At 41.3% G+C, this 18,933-nt stretch overlaps 1 protein-coding gene across 1 annotated transcript in view; it reads left to right on the top strand.

Moving 5' to 3' along the window:
• LOC121608659 (CUB and sushi domain-containing protein 1-like) overlaps positions 1-18,933 on the top strand; it is a 299,157-nt gene that overhangs the window by 196,480 nt on the left and 83,744 nt on the right. The window contains exons 29-33 of the mRNA XM_041939935.1: positions 459-650; positions 2,556-2,694; positions 6,058-6,245; positions 7,833-8,027; positions 18,696-18,812. Of these exons, the coding sequence (XP_041795869.1) occupies positions 459-650; positions 2,556-2,694; positions 6,058-6,245; positions 7,833-8,027; positions 18,696-18,812 (831 nt within the window). The remainder of the gene's footprint in view (positions 1-458; positions 651-2,555; positions 2,695-6,057; positions 6,246-7,832; positions 8,028-18,695; positions 18,813-18,933) is intronic.

Here is an 18,933-nt window from a genome sequence, read left to right as displayed (position 1 = left end):
TGTTGATCAAAATATTTAGCATTTTGGCCTTTTTTGAGTCTTCCAACACTGATTAATCCACTACAGTATATTTAAACACAATACTGCCCAAAGCTGAAACCCCTGCACACAGAGGCCAACTACTGTGAATCCCTACTACGCACACTGCTTAGACTGAAGGGGGAGCCACTTAGTACTAAGCAGAAAGACAACACAAGGCCAAATTTGATTGAAGCTGGAGGGACGATCCATTTAGTTTGCCAACTGGTCAGGTTGAACTTGAGTTTCCACATGCAGCTAATAAATAGAATGATGTAGTGCGTCCATATACTGTGCAGTATGTGCATGTTTTCATTCTAATTTTCCAGCTGCCAGCGATGGCAGTACTGTTGTTTTTGTGTGTGTCTGTCTCACTGCCTCTCTGTCTGTCTTTCAGCAGTATGTCAATATCTGTCTCTGTCTGTTTCACACACTTCCAGCAACTACAGCCACAACCTGCAACGACCCAGGCATCCCTGTGAATGGTTCTCGGTATGGGGACAGTAAGGAGCCTGGCGACAGTATGACGTTCCAGTGTGATCCAGGCTACCAGCTGCAAGGCCAGGACACCATCACATGTGTACGGATGGATAACAGATTCTACTGGCAACCTGACCCTCCAACATGTATCGGTGGGTGTGCATTACTCTGTGGATTGGATGCTGTGGTCAGATGTTTATGAGGTGGAGACTTAAATATTGACCACTAAAAAAGAAACATATGAAAATGGCACCAGGTATTAAGACTTTCAGATACAGACATCAACACTTTCACCAACAACACATCAAAAAAATGGAAGACTAAAGCCTCCTGGAGGTGGAATGATTCCACAGCTGCATCTTAAGTCTGAAGTGTAGATAGTAAACACAAACATGACAGTTCAGGTCCCTTAGGTGCCCCTGTGTTGTTGTGCCACATCTGACAATCTTCTCTGGAGGCAAATCAACTGAGGCTTCCTGGTGAGGTGATGGCTAATCCCAAATGATGCTGCACTTGGAGCATCAGATGGTTTTCCATTCTGGAGACTTGCTCTTTAAGAGCACTGGGAAGTTGAACAGGTGCTGAGGAAACTGTGGTTGGGATAAGCATTGAACGCTGCTGCTCACAGGGATATTTAAGATCGATCACCAAAACCTGCTGAAGCGGGTTGCCTCTTTTTCTCTATTATCACCACCATCAGGCCCACCTGCTGCTCATAGCCCAGTGAGCTTCCACATCCCACTCCACACCTCATTCACACTAGTCTGCTGCAGTTTGTTTTTCACTCTCCCGCTTCCAGGTGTGCTTTCTTTCCTTTACTTTCCTACAATCTACAAATCTCAGTATGTTGGGGCGAAACAAGTCTGCAGCAAGTGCACAGATTTCTGTGACCAGCTGTCTGTAGGCAGCTGCTGAACTACTTACCTTTATTGGGGTTAAAAAATGCATGAAGTTCTTTTCTTGCACATAAAATATCATGTCAAGTTAGTCAGAGTAGATGGATGAGGAAAATCACCCGATATTATCATAATGGCACTTGGGATGCTGGATTTTTAATCATGTTAAGGACCAGGGCGAGGTATGACATCAGCTGAAGGTTGGATGTAAACAATGTGAGCAACCTTTTAAAAATTCCTGCAGCAAGTAGCAGGACTTTGCCTTCCTGTCGGATGCCACAGCTTCCCTTTATGTTGCCTTCTCTTTATCAGTCGGCACTATCGGGAAGTCCTCCGGCACGGTCACAGAGACCAGTAATTTGCCTTGTAACCACGCCTGTGAAACACATTATGCTTTGTTCCTGATATTGCCTCTGACTTTTTGCCAGTGACCTCACGTTTTGCACGACTGTCGATAAAATGCAGGGCTTTAAATCTCCCTCCGTTTTCTCTCAGCCCAGTCTGCATGGCCTCCCTCCCCTGCACTTTTCACCTCAGGTGGCGAATCCCTGCGTTCAAAAGCTCCTAAGATTAAACCAACATTATACTCAATAGTCTAGTGTGTAAGTGTGCTTCTTTCTGTGAGTGATTTGCAGCTGTTAATGCCTTTGTTTACCTCTATTTCACTGTTGATAATCCGTTCACACCCACCTGCCACCCCCAAGACACCTCTCCATGTTTCAGATTCTTCCTTCACATCACCAAATTGCTGCTTGAATGCATCTATCTGTCTCTCTTGCCAATATCTCTTTCCTGCACTCTGGCTTGTTGTGGGATAACAGGACCGCTAGGGGTGATTCTCTCCGCTAACTACCCCCAGACTTGCACTCTGTAACTAAATCTCACAGTCCCTTTCTATCTCTCTTTCACTCTTTCACCATCTCCAGATACCTGTGGAGAGGGTAAAAGAGCAATATCAATGGTCCACCAGGGGTAATTCTCTCTCTCCTAACCAATCCCCGCCATACTTCCCATCACTAACTAACTCTCTTCCGCTCTGCCTGCCTGTGGGGGTAATATGAGTGGTCAGTCAGGGGTGATTCTCTTTCCAAATTACCCCAAGCCCAGTGCTGTGTAATCATCTTTCTCTCTCCCTGTCTCTCATCGTCTGTTTGTCTCCAGCGACATGTGGGGGTAACGTCAGCGGCCCTTCTGGAGTAATTCTGTCTCCTAACTACCCCCAGCCTTACCCCCCTGGGAAAGAGTGTGATTGGAGAATCAGGGTCAACCCTGACTTTGTCATTGCCCTCATCTTCAAAAGGTAAGCCACTTAGATTTGAAGTATTGCTCTGTTTCTTTGTGTACACAACCACATGTTTCAGGGCAGAGAAATGGTCTCACTGATGATATAAAATTTTAATTAGTTTATCCAAATACCTGAGAAAACATTAAAAATTATAAGACTAAAGATTTATGGGACGTACGGGAGCCCCAAAACATTTTCTGAAATATGTTTTTTCTTCTGGCTGGAATTTAAAAATGTATCACCCTCCATGGATTTTGGTCATGAGTTTAGTTTCAGTATATTTTGAAGTGTCGACTTTGCATGAGTCACTGTGGCGCCACACAGGGTGAAAAAAAAAAACTAGCCGTGCTGCATAGACAGGGATCAAACCCAGTTTAGCCTGGTGTTAATTAACACGCAGTTAAGGATCAATAAGGTAACTAAGAAACCCATTTCGGCGGGGAGATGAGTCTGAAACACTACGGTGAAATCCACTTCAAACATAACCAAAGTAGCTTAGTGGTTAGTTTGTGGTGAGATGATCTTTAAAAGCTTCTGCTTCAAAACTGAGATTGGGATTGTTCTCGACCGCCAGACTTCTCTCGAGCAGCCATTTGGTAATTATCTCATAAACATTTGGTGTCCGTCTGTCCGTAGCTAATCTCACATACTACTGGACCAATCAGCCCAATAGTCTGTTCCAGGCCACATTTTGGCCTTTGTCATGGCTTAAAATTTGACCTCCTTACAAAAGTTAGCTCTCATCTTGAAGCAGAGCATCTGTAGATTAATTCCATAACCAATATATTATGATCCACAGAAGTCAGGCACTATACAAATGCAAGAATCCCTGTTATTGTTATGTTTGTTGCCATTTTGCCTGTGAGGGTCTAATCTGTAATCTCGACTGGTGGAGATCTGCACTTTACTGAGCGTGCTCTTCTTGTTTCCTATGCACCCTTGAAAACAAATTGGTTTGTCCAGGAACTTTTATAACCCTATATGTCGGCAGATACACTGTTCTTGCCTTGATTTGGAAAGCGAAATTCAAGAGTAAACGGAAGGGATTACTGACTGTTTCCACGTTTTGTTTTTTAGTAATAGGGCAGTGTTTATTTACATTTCGAGTCCTGATTGTGTCTCAGTGGTGAATATTTTACGAGGCACAGCGGTTAGGGGCTTATGACTGAAGCAAAAGTGAAGATTGGAGTTTCACATGTAGGAAAGGAGATAAAAGCAAAGCGGACTTTCTCCAGATTGCCAAAGGAGAAAAAATGACCCAATTTTAAGTTTCATGTTTTTCATCTGGAGAGATAATTCCCTTCTGTTGTAACAGTGAGACAGTTTTTATTTTACTTTTAATTACGTTGTTTCGATATTGGTTGTTTTGTGAATCTTGTATGTCATTTCTTTGTCATTATTTATCTAATTTTAGCCTAGTAATTGTGTTTTATAAACATAGCTCAAATAGACTTCTATTGACCCAATTAGTAATGACTCAGTATTTTGATCAGTCTTTGAATCAAAGTGTGCAGTTCTTTTTTCTTCAATGAACTATCATACAATCTATTTGTCTATAAATGTCTAGTGACTACTCACAGTCAGTGGAAAAGCTGCATTCTTCTCATGAAGAGTATGTTTTTGTGGCTGTATATTTGAAGACGTACAGTTCATTGCTAACAAACTAAAACACACCTCCTCAAGGTTGCACAAATGCGTTCAAGTCTTAACTCTCGACAGATTGTTGTGTTGCTCTTGTTTGCTCAGGAGAGGTTAAGATGCTGTCCCATTTCTGCTCAGTGAGATCTTTATGTTTTTTTATGACATTTAGTAGCTTTAGCATTCAGACCCAGAATGTATCACTAATGCAAAAGGTATTAGCACGGATCATTTTAATGCTTTGTCAGTGCAAAAGGGGCTTATGTGGAGTTAAGCCCATTCTGCACCAGATATAAACACAGGGCTTAAACTTGAGCATTCTTCACCCTTATTTTGACTTTGCCAATGATTACGTAAGGTTTTTTTTGGGAGTTCAACAATAGGAAAATATTGTTGTCAGCCAAATGTAACTAACACCTCCTTCAGCCAAAAAGATCGTCTTTTTGTGTCTTAAAGGAAAAGGACAGGTTTGAAAAAGTGAGGAACATGAGAGAATTGTGTAAGATTCATTTAGCATTTCTGGATTTCAATACTATAACATTTCAATTGATACAACATATTTTTTTTAGGATTGAAGATCTGATCACCTTTTAGGTCACATTTATGCAGAAATGCAGACAATTTTAGACAAAGTTTGAAATAAACTTTGTGCTGTAAATGTTGCTCTACAGCGCACCTGATGCTCTCCACAGGCCACCATAATGCAAGTTATTAATACTGCTGCACTGCAACATACATAACACACACACACACACACACACACACACATACACAGTAGGTTTCCATTACTTTTGGGGACATGACATAGACTTACATTCATTTCCTGGAGACTTACCCTAACTGTAGCCACAACTACTACTTGCCTAACCCTAATCTTAACCCAAGTCTCCTAAAATTTCGTGATTTACATTATGGGGACTTGCCACTTGGCCCCACAAGTAAGGTGAGACCCCACAATGTGGCTGCGTGAACAGATTTATGCTGCCACACACACGCACACACACAAACACACACACGGACACATTTGAGTCCTGTGACTTCCAGCCAAACACTGAACAGGATGTTTATGACATACGTGCACACTCTGATAACAATATATGTAATATATAACACAACCTCAGAGCGAACACTGAGACCTTGTGTGAGCGTGTGTGTGTGTGTTCTTATACTTTTACCCTCATGAGGACCAGATGCCTTTACAAATGTGTAGTGAGATGAGGAGGAGATGTCAAAGTGAAAACCATACAAAACTTCTGCAAAGAAACAAGCATTAGAAGTTACTGTAGTTTTAGGCTGCAGTTTCTGTGTTTAGATTGCACACAAACACATGCACTGACATCCTGAGGATGAACAGATCAAAATAGATCACGAAATGACCTTTCACGATGAGAGGACAGGATGATTTCTCTAAAACATCACTGAAATGTATGCATTGTTGTCTCAGATTTAAGAAGGAGAAGAAAACAACAAACCCATGGTTTTCATTTTTAATGCAGTAAACACATCCAGAAAACACGGCAAACATGTCAAAATGAAAGTAAGACAATTAATAGACGATCAAAAAAGAGAGATAGCACAAACTAATTGGCAGTCATTAAAGGAAGCAGTTTTTGAAATTAACACACATCACTGGATTAATTGTTTGGAGAACTGGAACAAGAATGCACACACGCACACACAAACTACACAATCTCACTAGATTCTTAGACCCAACTTTCTCTGTTTTGTTTTTTACCCCAGTTTCAACATGGAGCCAAGCTACGACTTCCTGCACATCTACGAGGGTGAAGACTCTAATGGGCCGTTACTTGCAAGTCTCCAAGGCAACCAGGCCCCAGAGCGAATAGAGAGCAGTGGTAACAGTCTCTTCCTGGCATTCAGATCTGATGCCTCACTGGGCATGTCTGGCTTCGCCATTGAATATAGAGGTAATTACACCCCAAAACTACTCCTTGATGTAATGTCCTCATAAGTTTTCCAGCAAGGTAATTTTAAGGTGGAATTCTTCTTAGACAATGACCTAATGTTTTAAATATAATCTGCAAGCCATTGATTAGTCACTTTAGTGAGTATTTGTAGTTTTTCTCAGGTGGCCAAAATACATGTTTTGTAATGAAAATCACCATGTTATTATTTCTTTTGTGAGCTTCGTGATCTCATACAAAATCCCACTGCTGGACCGTGCCTGTGAGCTCTCCTTCACTTGCATAGTGCATCCTGGAGGCTAGTCCTAGATTCAGCCCAGGACCTGACTGTGTAATGAGCGGCTGTCTAAGTAAATCCGTCACTGAATACACGCAGATCACAGCCGCACAGTCAGTGAAAGTCATAGCGCACGTTTGCACAATGCAATTTTTTTGTAAGTCTGACCCTGTATTTGATGAATACCTGGAATGGGTGTTCTGTACGCTGAAATAGAACAAAAAATCCCAGACACTAAATTCTGTAGTTCTGTCAAGTGTAATGAATAACATGTCAATACTTAAATGTTTCTTGCGCAGACAGGATAATATTTTAAGCAGCCTACTTTATTAATTTCACCCTTACTGTACATCAGAAGTGTTTTTTCAGTTGAAGGGGCATGCTGTTCCATGTCAGATCATGAGTTGTTTACTTTCACAGATTGTGACTCATCCTGGTCTTACAGATGCTGCTTGACTGGAGGTGATTTAACAGCTAGAGTTGATGTAGAGCTGATGATTAGATGTTCGACTGACTAAAGACTAGATCTGCTCTGTCAAGTTTTAGAAACTCTTTTTTTCCCTCTTGTTTCTCTTACACCATTTACCTCTAATTAAAAAAAGATTATCTCTGTCTCTGTTGTCTGTCTCCTCACGCTACCTCACACCTCTGTACTTTTGTCATTAATTCACTACCTTTCATCTGCCATCGCTCTAATTAAAATACAACCTTAATCATCTCCCTGTTTTACTTCCATCTTGCCCTCCACCTCTTCCTCTGTCTCCCTCTCTCTGTCAGTTCCCCTCTGTCAAGAGCCCAGTTTCTCATTGTAATTGGGCGATCACAGCTAAGCAAACAAGCTGGTCCAACGCAAGTCATAAAGATGCAAGACAGTTTTTGACCATGGTTGACTCCTCGTCTTTTTCTCATTTATTCCTGTCGTCTTCTTTCTCTTCATTCCTCTTTTACCGTTATTTGTTCCTCCCTCTCCCATGGGGGAAAATATATAAGAGGTTAATAGAGGCTATTCAAGCCTGTATTGGGGATCAGCAACAGCAGCCTGTCTACTAAATTTGTCCCAATATTCTCACAAAAATAGTTTTGCCCCATAATTAAATCTGAAAATGACCTTTATTGGGATGTGTAAATTATTTAGATCTGTTTTAGAAATGTACAGCTACAACTGTTAGTTGCTTTAACTATTTATTTAAATTCTAATGAAAGTATTTAGCATCAATAACAAATGATTCCAGTGCCTTTTCCTGTACTATGTGTCTGGTGCTCATATGAGATCCGATGAGCTTACCAGATGTTTTTCTCTTCATTCTCCACAGAAAAACCAAGAGAGGCTTGTTTTGACCCTGGTAACATTATGAACGCCAGTCGGACAGGTTATGACTACAAACTGGGATCTCAGGTCTCCTACAACTGCCACCATGGCTACACAACAGTGGGCGGTGATACCATCACCTGTGTCATGGGGCATGATGGGAAGCCGGTGTGGGACAAGGCTCTGCCGTCGTGTAAAGGTAGGAGAGAGACACATCAAGAACTGCATCCTTAAAGACACCATATGCATCGTGATGATGGAACACTCATGCGAGGCAAAACCTGCTTATGTTAATAGACTAAAAAACAACATGCTTGCACATACACTGAATGGCCACTTAACTGAGCACATCTGTACAATGTAATGCAAACCAATACAGCTGTTCTGCAGTAAAGATTACTTTCAGGATACCTATAATGTCCAGTTGTTACTGACACTGTCATAAAGGTGTTAATTTAATTCGTCATTTTAGCACTGAGGTTATAGTCAGTGATGTGTTGTGCTGGACTAACTATTCTAATTCTGATATTCATGCATACAAATGGCCACTGTGAAACTCCATGTACATAGCATTACCATGCAAATGTGTGTGTGTGTGTGTGTGTGTGCGCGGCGCGTTGTGTGTCAGAGACAGAGAGTCTGTCAGGGATTGGACGGCTGAACCGTCTAATTGATTGACAGCTCAGAGAGCCAAGGAAGTGGCACCTGCCAAACTGCCATTCAGAGTGTGTACTGTATGTGATTGTGTGTGTGTGTGTGTGTGTGTGTATGTATGTGTGTTCTCTAAGGTAACAGGGACCTGGCCAGGTGCCATATGGGTAAAAAATTCAAATAAGCCACAGAGCAAGGTGGCAATACAAGGGAGGAATTTTAAAATGAGCACAAAAGACGGACACATACGTGTACACACGCACACACACACACGCACACACCCTCATACAGAGAGCGAGAGAGAGAGAGAGAGACAATACACACTTATACCTCTTAACACTTTGAAAAAGGCTCCTGTGAAACCTCTGTGTCTGAGAGACAGTGGAGAGGGGCGGTTTGGGGTTGGGAGAGAATAAAAAATGAGATAATTGCACTCAGAGAACCTATTTGAGAACAGTGAGGAATAACAGGCAGCAAGGGAAAAATGATCATCAAGTCATTTTATCTCAGGTTCACATTCATCCAGTTTATTTCAAGATAATACCACCACTTATCAACTTCAGAAGTGTTATAGTTACTTAACCAATCACAAATCAGGAAATTTCTCTGTAACGCTCGTTCCTCCAGCTGTGGTGAAGATGCAATAGTCTGTTGTGCAGCAGCATCAAGCAAAGAAAAGCCGAATTCTCATTAAAAGAAAACAACTTTTTACTTTATTTTTTGCATATTTTGAGAAGGAAATCTCACTTGATGTATTAATAGAAAGAAAAAGTGGGTTGTGGTGCACCGTTGGTGTGCTTGAGTAACACTTGCAGTGTTTCCATCCAGTCAGCTAGCTAGTTGGCCACATAGTTAAGAATACCGGAAGTCAGTCATTGAGTCTATATTTTATCAGACAGTTGGTTGGTTATTTGGTCAGATAGTTAACCTTATTCACTGATCAGTGAATAGGTTACTCACAGCTGTTCTTGGATAGGCTAAATGGCGCTTGTATGAAAACACCTTCTTTGTTCTAACATAAAGAGTTTGTGTTCATTAGCATATAGGGGCGGCTGACATTGATTCAGTGTCATATTGAGATGCTTTCCCCCACAATAATGCATTTATGAACAGAAGCCAAGCATTGACATTTCAGTCACATTTGAAGTCTATTAATGGAAGAGTACATAATGGTCCTCTATCAAATAAAAAATGATCTGAAACTCTCAAAGGCCTTGAACTTCATCTAGCAATTGATTTATGTCTTCTTACTCTAATTTATTTTGACATTATTTTCCCATAAGGTGTGTTTCCTTTGGTCTGTTGCTGTGGTAAAATTAAGAATTCATTGCAGTTTTTTAAGTCCATATTAAGCTCATTTTAAGGCTCATAATTTTCTCCTAGGTGTCCACTAAAATAGGTTTACATGCTCTAATGTTCAAAAAACATGTTATTCTTCTCTCACTATTATTGCTGCAACACCACTTTTCACTCTGTTTGAAACGTTTTAGCTCCAGGCCTTCTTAAGGTCCCCTCCGGAATAGCCCACTCTGCTCTGATTGGCCAGTCCACACAGGCCTACGTAGGGACCACTCACCATGTTCTCATCAGCTCCGCTGGTGTTTTTGGCTTCCAGCTAGCTGCACTTAACACAATAACCGCTTCTGAAATAAAAAGTTCACCACCGCACATCTTTGAGTCTGTACTGGCATCAAATCCGCTACTCTTGTTCTTCAGTTAGCTTTAAATGCGGCTTAACGTTCACTCAGTTTATCTTGACTGTCCCTCAGTATTACATAACTAGTCCAACATCTTTCCCGGTCTCTGTCACATCAGCTGTAATACATGCTAGCCCCAAATTAAACAGGCAACCAACAAAATAAACAGCAAAGCAGTATAAAACATGGCAAAACTTCCAGCTTCAGTCAGGTCACAGACAGCCGGTACTGATCCATCCTTTAGCTTGTACTGTTAACTGGCACTTGTTGACAAAACACTCCGGTGGAGTAACAGTGAAATGCACACTGTTTTCCAGTTGTTGTGCGGACATTTGCATCAAGAGTACAGTTCATCGACTTGATCATGACACTCAGATCTAGACGGAGTGGCAGAGTAGACGAGAGAAGACTTTTTTGTCGGCTCTTGCAGCCAGCAACAGAGCAGTTCATGTGCTTAGCTATTAGCTTTGCACTGGCCCTCGAAAGAACAACACAAGTGTTTTCCAACCACATTTCTGTCACATTTCCATCAAAAATAAAGTTGTTCCACTGCATCTGTGCTCAGATTGGTGTGAGTGTATGAAGGCTTGTGTTAGGTCTTGCAATCAACAGCAAAGAAAGTGACTGCTTTTCTCACAACGTTACCTTCCACATCTTCATATAGCAACGGCAGACAGCGAGGTGGGTGGGACGGTCACCTAGGTGAAGGATGATCACTGAGCTGGAGGTGGTGCTATGTTACATAGTGACATACAAAAGACTATCAAGACTTTTTTTTTATGAAGTCTTTCTGGACATTTCACAATGCAGGGAAATAGTAAAATATTTCACAGGTGCATACTGTCAAAAACAAATTTTCTCACATTTCTTTCCAGACTTTGTTGTACATGTTGTTTTAAAAGTGCTTGATTGGCCCAGATTTCAACAATATTAGCCAGCTCTTCGTTGAATGAGCTGTTTTCTGTCTCGTCATAGTAACACAGGTCAGAGTTTGAGTTCGTCTGACTCCCAGATACATGGATTGACCTGCTGAGGTCGCTGTCACCGACACTGTAGGAGAACTCACATCTATCAAAGCCGAACAAGTTACTTAAATCCAGTGCTACCCAGTAATCTTGCTCTTTTCATTCTCTTGGCTCACATTGCACATTGAATTTTCTCCACATAGGGAAGTTCCTATGTCTGTCTCTATCTTTGGGCAGCTCCTGGGGCTTTTAGACCAAACTCATTAGACAGGGTGAGACCTCTTTAAATAATACATCTCCACTTACACTCCCTCTGTCTCCTCTCGTCTTCCCTTTCATCCCCCCTCACACTTTTCTCTTTCTCCTCTTTCTCTTTCTCTTTCTTTTTCTCCGTAAATACTTCTCTCTCCTCCTGTTTTTCTTCCTCTCTCTTCTCTTATTCTACCCTCCTGCCACCTCCTCTGTCTACGTCTGACTTACTCTAAATTTTTTTCTCACCATTTCTCTCTTGCTCTCTCTCTCCCTCTCTCTCTCTCACACACAGACATACACACACACCTCCCATCTTAAACCGCTCTTTTATTGGTTTCCATGGTAACTAAGAGCTGGTGCGAGAAAGAAGGAATTCTCCGTGACTGTTGATAGGGTTGTGTGTGTGTTGTGCCTGTATGTTGTGTGTGTGTGTGTATGTGTGTTAGAGAGAGAGAGAAAGAGAGACAGAGAGGTAAAGTGAGAGAGAGACACAGTTATTACAGAGTGCCGCCTAGAGGCAGTATTCACACACACACACCCTCACACAAACGCACACACCAAATACAGGATACCACTCATGCTTATACATGCAAACAGACTTGAATACTCAACCTTTGAATACAGTATACTGTACTGTGACTCTTTGAATATATATATAATAACATTTGCTGTTAACACAGGGTATTTTTCCAATTTTAAGTTTGGTTGAGTTGAATTCTCTTAGCCCTCCCTGACTGTGACAAAACGGGCGAGACTCTGATGTTTATTGTATGTAGCGTGTCAGCTGCTGTGCCAAGTGAAGATCGCAGCACAGTGGCTAATCGTAACCCCAGCTTGTGCTCCTCACCCATGGCTGCATAAATGTGCTGTATTCAGAGCTTAACTAGATATTAAGGATGGACCAACAGTAATGTTAACCAGCAGGATAAGCAGCATGGCTAAAGCTATGCACTGACACTGACCAAAGACACACACACACACACACACACACACACACACACACACACACACACACACACACACACACACACACACACACACCAGAGAGCCTTCTGTAGTAGAGTTGCCAGCACAGCTACACCACAAATACCCACACAGTAACTCTCTCTCAAAGGGCCATAAATGTGCTTCTAACGGCTGCCGAAGTGAAAGCAAAGTTTGTTTATTTTGCTTTGTTAGTTGACATTATATCATCGATATATTCTATACTCTATACTCTGAAACTGCCCTTTTGAATAGAGAGCCTATAGCTACGCACAATGCTTGTGTGTAATTTGAAGACTTTTATCATTTGCAGTCACAGTAGGTCAGGCAAAAATCCAAAACTTGATGTTTTTCGTCATCAGCTCCAGTCATTTCCTCTCAACAACATAATCAGTCATAGTATGATGATGCTCAAAACTCGGCTGCTTCTAATAGAGAGCTGAAGCCATGATGTCACTTTAAAACATTCATGACTTTATCAAACTTTAACAAAGATGACTTTGCTGGCTGGCATACAAAAAAAAAACAAAAAAAAAAACTACAGTTCTCCATGAAAGTGTACCATTGTGGCAGTCTGGGTTTTTGCATCATCCATATTTGTAAAATTCCACTCTTCAAAAGTAATTTTTCCAACTCTTGCTCTCATAGTAGACGTGTCTGACCTCACCACGACCCCCCGGCTTGCCCGCAGACTTGTCTCTTTTGTCGAGCCTTATCTTTTAACCTGCAGTGGTCTCGGGCTCATGGGAAATGACGTTCAAGCCCTTCCGGTGCACTGCTGTTACTTAACATGAAAAGCCATCCGGTGGCCAAAGGGCGTAATTCCTCACATCCCTGGTGGCTGCAGACTGCAGGGGATTCCACCCCTCCTCAATATTCTTTACCTGATCTTTATTTGCTCACACTGACCATGTCCCAATTAAAAATAAGGAATCTCAACTTTTATTTGAGTATTTATGATAGTATATTTATGTTATGACATGTATCCGGGATGTTTCTTGGTGCTGTTTGAATGTTCTGGCAGTGATCATTACCCCTGCTTGCACCTCGTCTCTCATGCTTATTCAGGTCCACCTGAGGTTTAGGAGGTCTTAGGAACCCAGATGTGTGTAGCCTCTTGTATAGGCTGGAGGGTTCAAGATTGTTTACAAGTTAAGAATAACACAGCGACTCTATGAAGAGCACATGTATATGTACATGAATAATTTTTATTAAGTTGATCTGGCAGTGACAGTCATCACATCTTAAATTCTGCAGTGTTTTACTCTTTCTGTGACACTGGTTTGTACATACACCTGGCGCATTAATTGCTTTTACTATTCTGAAAATCAGTTGTGTGGCAGGAGAAACCAGAGGGTTTGTTCTAGAAACAACATTCAGGGTTTACAGTATGTTTCACATGTTGTGTAGTAAAAATGGCAAAAACTGTTTTTCTAAGGTTTCTTATCCTCTCTGTGTTTCATGATCTATTGTCTATATGTTGCATTTTCTGTGGTTATTTACATTATTCACATAGTTTACATTGTTGTGATAAATCGACTCTCTGAAAAGTAGAACTCACTATAACTGCTCTGTTTATGGTTTTGAAAAAGCTCCTGGAAGAACTGCAACTCAACTATAAAAGTTTTTAGACGTTTTAGAAGTCTTTTCCTGTACTCGCACTACCACCCCAAAGCCCCGCTGTGTCAGTGTGTGTGTAAGAGAGAGAGAGGAACAGGAAAATGAGATGCATACAGTGAGAGGTAGGACTATAAAAGTGTTGTGTACGTGTGTGTTCTTGTGTGTGTACGGATGATCAAAGCGTATGGATGTGTGAGAGAAAGAGAGTGACTTGCATAGCATTTTTTTGCATTTATTTGTGTGTGTGTCAGAGGGTGTGAGTGATCAAAGCACGTGTGTGTGAAGGCTTTTGATAAGGCTGACACCTGAGCCTAGAGCAGCACCGCTGGGGGATTGTGGGTAGATCAAGACAAGACCTCTAGACCTGAGGGTTTGAATGCAGCAGCACAACAAGAATCAATCCAAAAAAAATATCAATCGATATCAGTGCGCGGGATCAGGAGAAGTGGAAACAAAGAGGGTGATTACTCTGATGCTTTAGGAAACAAGAAGAAAGTAGGAAGGGATGGGAGTGGGGAGGAGGAGGACGAGTGGGTGGGAGTACAACAACTGTCGAGCAAAGGACTAGAAACCAAACCAAGTTTTGCTGTATTTTTCATTCTGGGCATGTAAATCTGCTTTACCTAGCAAGGCTTAGCCAAGAATACGGGCCCAGCCTTAATGTCCACACTCACGGTCTTATAGACTTTGACATGTGTTCCTGATAAGTCCACAAGGGCTCAGGGCTGTCCCACTGTGAAATCAGATAGTGCTTCAGGGCTCTCCGGAGCACTTTTTGAGCCCTTTATGCACAGTTTCCACAGGACTGAAATGCTGAAGACTTTGCTCGAGGGAATTACCCGCAAGGGGATGTCCAAAATCGTCCCAAACAATTAACCCCAAACATTTTCATAGCACTAATGACTATTTCAAGTTTTAAATTTAAGTAAGGCAAGATAAAGACAATTTGATTTGATCAAACATTAAGGCCACAGACAAGCCAGGCCACATGTTAGACCGCAAAGCGCTGTCCCTTTTCTCATACAGCATTTTCAACCTTTGCACTCCCCTGCACTCACATTTTCACTGAGCGGAGAGGTGATGATAATTAAAGTCTGCTAGGGATCACAGCTGATACCGTGGGTGGACAGTGAGACTAGGCCGCAGAGATACGCACACTAGCAGAACAAGACAAGGAGAGAAGAGGCCAGGAGAGGTGAGAAAAGAAATGATAAGACTGCGCCATGATTGTGTTTGTGCGTGTGTGTGTGTGTGTGTGTGTATGTGTGTTGCAGGGATGACATTGACAGATGTGCTTGTTGCTGCTGTTTTCTACACATACACACACACACCCACACACCCACGCACACATTCACAGACACTTACACTAATTCCATTGACCTCTGCTGGCCTAACGTGCAGTATAAATGTGCACACGCCCACATACTGTTTGCACACAAGGTTTGTAACCCTCTTGGGGGGTGCTGAAGATGGATCAAGCTCCTGTTAGGGCTGCTTCTCGTGGGTCATGCAATGGTAGTAGGGATTAATAGGCTTTTTGAAATTGCCCTACGCTGATATCCCACACTGTGCTGTGGCTCAGCACCACATAAATTCATTCAGTAAAGTTTTTATCCTGCTGGGTTTTTGTGAAGGAGAAGCAACTGCTCTGAAGACGATGCAGCTGAACTGCCATCTCAGTTATGAGAAGCTCGTGCTGCTATGTGCATTTGATAAATAGTTACCAAGTGCTACTGTTGCATATTAGCTACTGCTGTGTGTGTTTGTTTGTGTGTGTGTGTCTGTGTGTGCGTGCGTGTGTGTGTGTGTGTGTGTTTTTGTTGCCATCGGTCAATCGAAGGCATCACTTCTTTTTGTTTTTTTAATGTCATTTTCACCCAATCCATCATAAAGTAACAACTGGAAAAATAAACTAGAGTTTGTTTAGATACACAGCGAGATCCTTGGTTGGACAATATTTGCACGCATAAATACGCATGGACACACATACACACAGAGATCAAAAGCACTATATTTTTACATTATATAACAAAGCCCTGGAGCCACAAGGGTCGAAGTGATATTTGGGGACAACATGAATTTTCTGCTAAACTAAACAACTTTTGAGCCAAATGCAGGCAGTTGGACTTTAAAACAAAAAAACAAAAAAACATAAGAATAACAGATTAGGGTAGTGATATGATCGCCAGCTTTGAGTGCAATGGGCATTGCTCCCAGCAGCGGGGGGGTGGGGAATGAAGAAGAGACACATGATTAAAATCTGAATGCTTCTTTTCAACATGATGTCTCTAAATGATTGAAGCAACAAAGCGGATGTAACTGTTGTTGACAGAAGAGTAGCTTGCTATATTGTTACCTTTGTTGTAAAGTAGACAATGACAATGATGTTAAAGTGGTACCTTCAGTGGTAACATACAGACAAGACAATCAAGGAGTGTCTTCTGATTGAACAGAGAAATGTGCCTCTCTGTTCAGTCACCCAGCGTCAATCTAGCTGATCATACTTCAGGAAACAAACGTTAAATGAAGCTGACTGCAGGGCACGCCAGGTGGGCATCACTAGGGAAGACGTGTATGCTGATATCTGTGGCCTTTAGATTTCAGTCACTCATTTATTTATTTTAACCTTTATTTATTCAGGAGAGTTTCTCTGAGAGCCAGGCTCTTCTTTTCAGGTACACGGTGATCATACACACACACACATAGTTGCACACTCTCAAACCAGAAGGCTGCCCAGTAAAACCACTACCTGTGTCTTTGGCTACAGCACCTGGGGGTTAAGGTGCAAGTATTTCTCCTCCCAGATTTATCCTACCGGTCCTAGGATCAGGACCTAAGTTTCTCCCAATTTGTTCAACATGTTGCAGTTGAGAAAGTAGATCTAGAAATTGCTGCAATCCTTATAAACTTTGCCTGATGTGAATGGAAACACGTTCAAATATTAGCTGAATGTCAGCTTTTCAACTTATTAGTCATTGTTTTAATTCAAATTCAATATGTCGGAGGACAAAAATGTGTCACTGTCCAAATTCAGTGCATACAGTATACCGTAGTATCTGCATCCATCCATTCTCTATATCCATTCATACTATTCAATGCTGTTAGCAGTTCCCAGCATGCACAAGGTGAGAGGCAGTTTAGTCCCTAGACAGGTTGGCAGTCTATCACAGGGCAAACACATACAGATATAGCAAATATTCCCACTCACATTCATGTCAATGGGCAATTCACAGTTTCCCAGTTCATGTAACTTGCACTGTTCAGTGGTTGGCACTAGGGTGAGCGACCCTATAAATCCCCTAATAAACATACCTAAACAAAGCTGGTTCTCACCAGCGCAGGCTAGATATAACCATCATGTCGGTACAGTATGTGTCGCCTTACAACATTTTCTGTGTGTACATGGAAGCAACTTTTTACTGAGCTTTTCATTCAATTTGTGCTTGCAGTCTGTGTGAAATTAAATCTGTGTTACAAAGGTAATAGCTTATTACACAGTAAGTGACTGGGACTGCCTTTTAGACACATTTTGTGAGAAGCACTCAGAGAGGTAGAGAGGCGCAGAGCAGAGTCTGAGGTCAGTAGGGTCACAAGATACCGAGATTAAAAAGGCTTTTTCTATGAAACTGGATTTTAGCATGTACCATTCAGAAAATTTCAAAAAGTGCTTTATTGAAGGGCTTGTAAACTTAAATCAGCCGTCAGTAAACTTGTAAAGAAATAAAAAGGGTGCATTTTAAATGAATACAGAAAATCCCAGTGTAACAAGTGGAGCGTGTGTAATGGTATTTATTGTTCCAATACAAAAACTCTTGATTGAATATCTAAAAAATAACAGCTACTGACAAATATTCCCTAAAACATCAGTAAATTACTTTTCAGTACTTTTTCGTCTGTAAGGCCACTGGGCTGCCAGCCTGGTAAAATGCTATATGAGATAGGACCAGTTAGACCTCACAAATTAAAAAGGAAAATTTAAAAAAGGAAATTTAAAGGAAATTAATTGATATTGGCAGATATTTAATGTTGTTATTTCAGTATTGATCTTCTAGATGATACAGCCAATGTCTCTGGCTAGAATCAGGTAACTGCAGCCATGTTCACATTTGTGATTGTCAAAAAAGTACAATCACCAAAGTGCATTAGTGACTCAGTGAGCATCAGTTTGAGTTCAAATGAAAGGACAACAGCACCATAACTCAGTAAGTTCTCAATATATCCGTAGCTGCCCAACACTTTGTTCATTTACTGCTTGCTCTATATTTCTCAAAAGCTGTTTTTTATTTTGAAAGTATTTCAGCATGGCTCTTTGCATCCTTAAATTATGTGTTTACCCTCTGTCTGTTGAGATTTCTATAGAATATATTGCAGGTTAATTAAATTATCTGTCTTCCCATTGCAGTCTTCTTTCAGTACATCTACACAGAGTTGCAGCTGCTCTTTAAAGATGACTAATTTCCCACATGTGGCCTTTGCAAATCGTGTGAACATTATTAAGCACTGGAGGGTCCACACTTATATCATCGTGCCGTTTCCACAGTCCTTCCCTAAATGCAAGTGCATAAAGAAAGGTGGCACCCCAACATGGCTCTACGTAACCTATAGATTTGTGCTGAAGGTGTAAAATACTATTGGTGAATTTAGCTGAACATTTTTTACATTAAAAACATGTAATTCCCTTTGTCTGTCTTTGTATAGCTCCATGTGGGGGACAGTATGGTGGATCTGAAGGAGTTGTTTTGTCTCCAAACTATCCTCTAAACTACACTACAAGACAGACCTGCTCCTACTACATCACTGTGTCCCCACAGTTTGGTCAGTACAGGCATGATCACGCCGTGCATGCTTACAATGGGGGTTGAGAATGAAACACAAACGCTAAAGCTAATAGAAAGCTGTAGATATTCTTTTTTGTGCAATACTTTTTCATTACTAC

Source organism: Chelmon rostratus, chromosome 1 (genome assembly GCF_017976325.1).
Source record: "Chelmon rostratus isolate fCheRos1 chromosome 1, fCheRos1.pri, whole genome shotgun sequence".
Taxonomy (NCBI): domain Eukaryota; kingdom Metazoa; phylum Chordata; class Actinopteri; order Chaetodontiformes; family Chaetodontidae; genus Chelmon; species Chelmon rostratus.
The sequence above is the reverse complement of the archived record's forward strand: the minus strand, read 5'-3'. Positions and strand labels throughout refer to the sequence as shown.